We start from the raw sequence: 3226 nt of genomic DNA, 5'->3' as shown, positions 1-3226 counted from the left end.
GTCGTCACAACCTGTGTGATCTGGTGCTTGTTGTCCTTGACATCACAGTGAACACATGTGTGTTGTTGTCTTCCATCTTCTTCATGGCAGACTCCGTGGTCGGGGGAACTGGATGATGGCATGGTGGTCAAGCTTGTTTCTCCTAGAAGTGTCCTTCTAAGGATATTTGGGCTGCTCCTGGAGCTGCAGTGTCTCAGGCCTCCAGAGGGTGGGTGTTGTGTGGATCTTTTTTGTGTGTGACTTTCAGTGCTTTTCAGCACTGCCTTCTTGGCCTTCAAAGCCTTTGCTTTGGCTTCTGCTTTGGGAGGGGCAGGAGTTTCCTTCTTCACTTTTGCCACCATCTTGGTGAAAAGCAAATGTCTTTAACCTTAATTGCAGGGATGGGGAACTGTCATTATCCTTGTTTTACAGGTGAGGAAACTGAGGGACTGGTAGGTTAAGTGCTTTGCCCAAGGTCACGCAGCTGGTAAATGGCAGAGCCGGGATGCCATTCAGGCAGTCTGTGCTTTTAACCTCTGTACACTGTACTGCTTCTAAAAGTGCCAGGAACAGTGCCAGGTATGCTTTGGATTGTCTTTAAATAATTTTAAAATGTCTAATAAGTAGAGATGATAATCTTAATAAATAGCAATTTTATTACATTTTTGGGGGAGTTAACCTTGAGAGTGTCAGTTGATGTGTACTGGGGACAGTATACTCATTGTAGTGAATTTAATGCCTGGGAGAAATTGTCTCAAGTAAAACAAAGAATATAAAGTAAAATTCTTTCATGTGAACAAAAGCTATTGGAAATGAATTGTTCTGGAAAGATTCTTGTTGTTCTATTGGTATGACTGTATTTAACTGTATAAGAGCTTGAAATAATAATGGGGGACCTAGTAGCGACATCTTCTAGTTGACTGCTTCCCAAGGTTCCCCTCGTGGTGATTCAGATGGACTCTTCACTCTCTCCTGTCATTAGTCTGTCTTCGTGGTCTTGCTGACCTTGCCATCCTTTCAATTAAGCTCAGTACAGTTTTTCTTTCCTGTTTTTAAAATTTTTAACTTTGTTTAATTATTTACTTATTTTAATTTGACCAGAGAGGGACAGAACAAGAGAAAGAGAGAAAGAGAGAGAGAGAGAGAGAAAGTGAGAAAGTAAGCTGCCAGGTCTGGGGCTTGAACTGCGGTCAGCCATGTGGGAGTTCAGCACCCTTAATCACTATGCCACCTGTCAGCCCCAAGCTCAGTACAATTTTAAAGAAGACAGATCTCATTAAACAAATGTTCAAAGTTATTTTGGAATTTTTTGGAAGTTATTTGGAAGGATAAATGATTTTTAATCCAGTTCTTACCACGTGAGATGGCTAAATTTTCCGTTGAAACAGATATGAAACCTGCATTGTTAAGAACGCTATCAAGAGTAACTTTATCTAATGGATAAAAGCCAACGAACTTCAAAGTGTGGGTATATAAACTATGTAATTTTACTAGAAACATGATGTGGCCTCATTCTGTGAAATAATAGGAAGCTTGAAGTTTCCATGATTATAATGAGACTTCCATGTTAGTAGTGTTTATTAATGTAAAATGGAATTCGAGCCAGCACATCCTGGTCTGCAAGTGTTTTATTATTATGCCTCTAAAAGTAATTCATGTCAGGATAACAATCAAATGCTACCCAGGAAGAACCACTTAGGATTATGCAGTTCAGTTCATAATTAAAAGTACATCTGAAAATTCCCTTTTATATGAGTGATGGTTATGTGACATTCAGTATAAAACAAACAAACAAACAAATAAAAAACTCCCCCTACATCCTAGGAGTTCAGATCTCAATGGTGTTTAGTAAGTATTGAGCCTAGTTGTCAGAAATTCAGAATGAAGAATTAATTCAGATAAACCTCCTTAAAGAAGCCAGCTTGGGTCAGGCATGGAAAAGGGTTTGAAATCTAGGTGGTGTCTGATCTCTTGTAGTTCTTGCCCCAGAGGTTAGGTCACAATATAAAATGTAAATCAGGGACCAGCGCTGGACTCCCATGTAGTCGACCACGGTTTGAGTCCTGGACCTGGTGGCTTAAACTCATGCCGGGTGCGTGTGTGTGTGTGCCCAAGATCCCGAGAGGAGAATGGAGGAGAAGGGATTGTGGCGTGTCCATCCCCCCTGGGGGGTGATTCTCACTTTCTGTCTCTGTATTTCTCTGTGTCTCTCTGGTGAATGCATGCGCCCTATAGCAAAACCTCTCCTCCCCTCCCTCCCAAGAAAGTAAATCAATGTATGAAAGGTCCCCTTTAACCCACTCAGACAAGCATTATGGTTCATAGCACAAAAGCTGTCACTTCTGGGTTAATTTTTAATCTCTCTAGTTAAGTTTTCAGAAGGTTTTGGCTGAGTGCTGTGCCTTGCTACCTGGGGCATCCAGAACTATTGTTTTGCCCTGAAGAATACGGTCATGTAAACAGAGCTGGAAGCAGAAAAGGAATCCAGAATAAGTAATGCCAATAATCATTTATTTGTAGCTTTACAAGCCACGCTTTTTGTACGACATCCAGAAACAGGGAAGTTGCTGGTTAATTTCGATCCCAAAATTTTGGAAATTGTTCGGGAAACTAAATGCATGATAAAAATGAACTTGGATGTACCAGAACAGGCAAAGCGATTGCTAAAATTGGAAAGTAAATTGAAATCCGACAAACTGTATTTGCAGGTAAAAAAATTCTTAACATTTTTATAGATTAATTGTTTTAAATTTTAAATATATTTCATCCTACAGTAGTATTAAGATATAAATTAACAAAGTGGGGTGACTATAAAATGGCTTGAGTGGAAATAGTTCTTCAATATTATGGGGTCAGGTGAGCCATTTTTTTTTTATTATTATCATAATCTTCTTTATATTACATTGGATTACATATAACTTTACTTTGACTTCCATTGCTTTTTCAAAAGGGAATGCCATGCATGTCAGTCAATACAGAGGCATCGATCTCCCCGCTTTATCATTCAAAGTCTTTTCCATGCATTTCCCAATAATTATTATTATTATAATTTTTTAAAACAGTCAATCACTATTTCTCATTTTGCTTGTTAAAAGACTTCACCCATCATGAAATACTTCCCAGACCAGTCCAGTTGAGAATACTATACACGTCATCTTCAACAGATAATAAACCATATCTGTTTCTCACTAACATCCCCTCTATTGTTCACTTGCTATCTTTCTCTATCCTCTTCTCTTTTTTTTTT

The 3226-nt window shown here is 38.8% G+C and overlaps 1 protein-coding gene across 1 annotated transcript in view; it reads left to right on the top strand.

The window, feature by feature from the left end:
* DNAH8 (dynein axonemal heavy chain 8) overlaps positions 1-3226 on the top strand; it is a 413702-nt gene that overhangs the window by 83162 nt on the left and 327314 nt on the right. The window contains exon 17 of the mRNA XM_027771927.1: positions 2500-2687. Within this exon, the coding sequence (XP_027627728.1) occupies positions 2500-2687 (188 nt within the window). The remainder of the gene's footprint in view (positions 1-2499; positions 2688-3226) is intronic.

The sequence above is a fragment of the Tupaia chinensis genome, unplaced genomic scaffold (assembly GCF_000334495.1).
Source record: "Tupaia chinensis unplaced genomic scaffold, TupChi_1.0 Scaffold000238_1, whole genome shotgun sequence".
Classification (NCBI taxonomy): Eukaryota; Metazoa; Chordata; class Mammalia; order Scandentia; family Tupaiidae; genus Tupaia; species Tupaia belangeri.
Note: the sequence above shows the minus strand (reverse complement) of the source record. Positions and strands in the feature narration are given on the sequence as shown.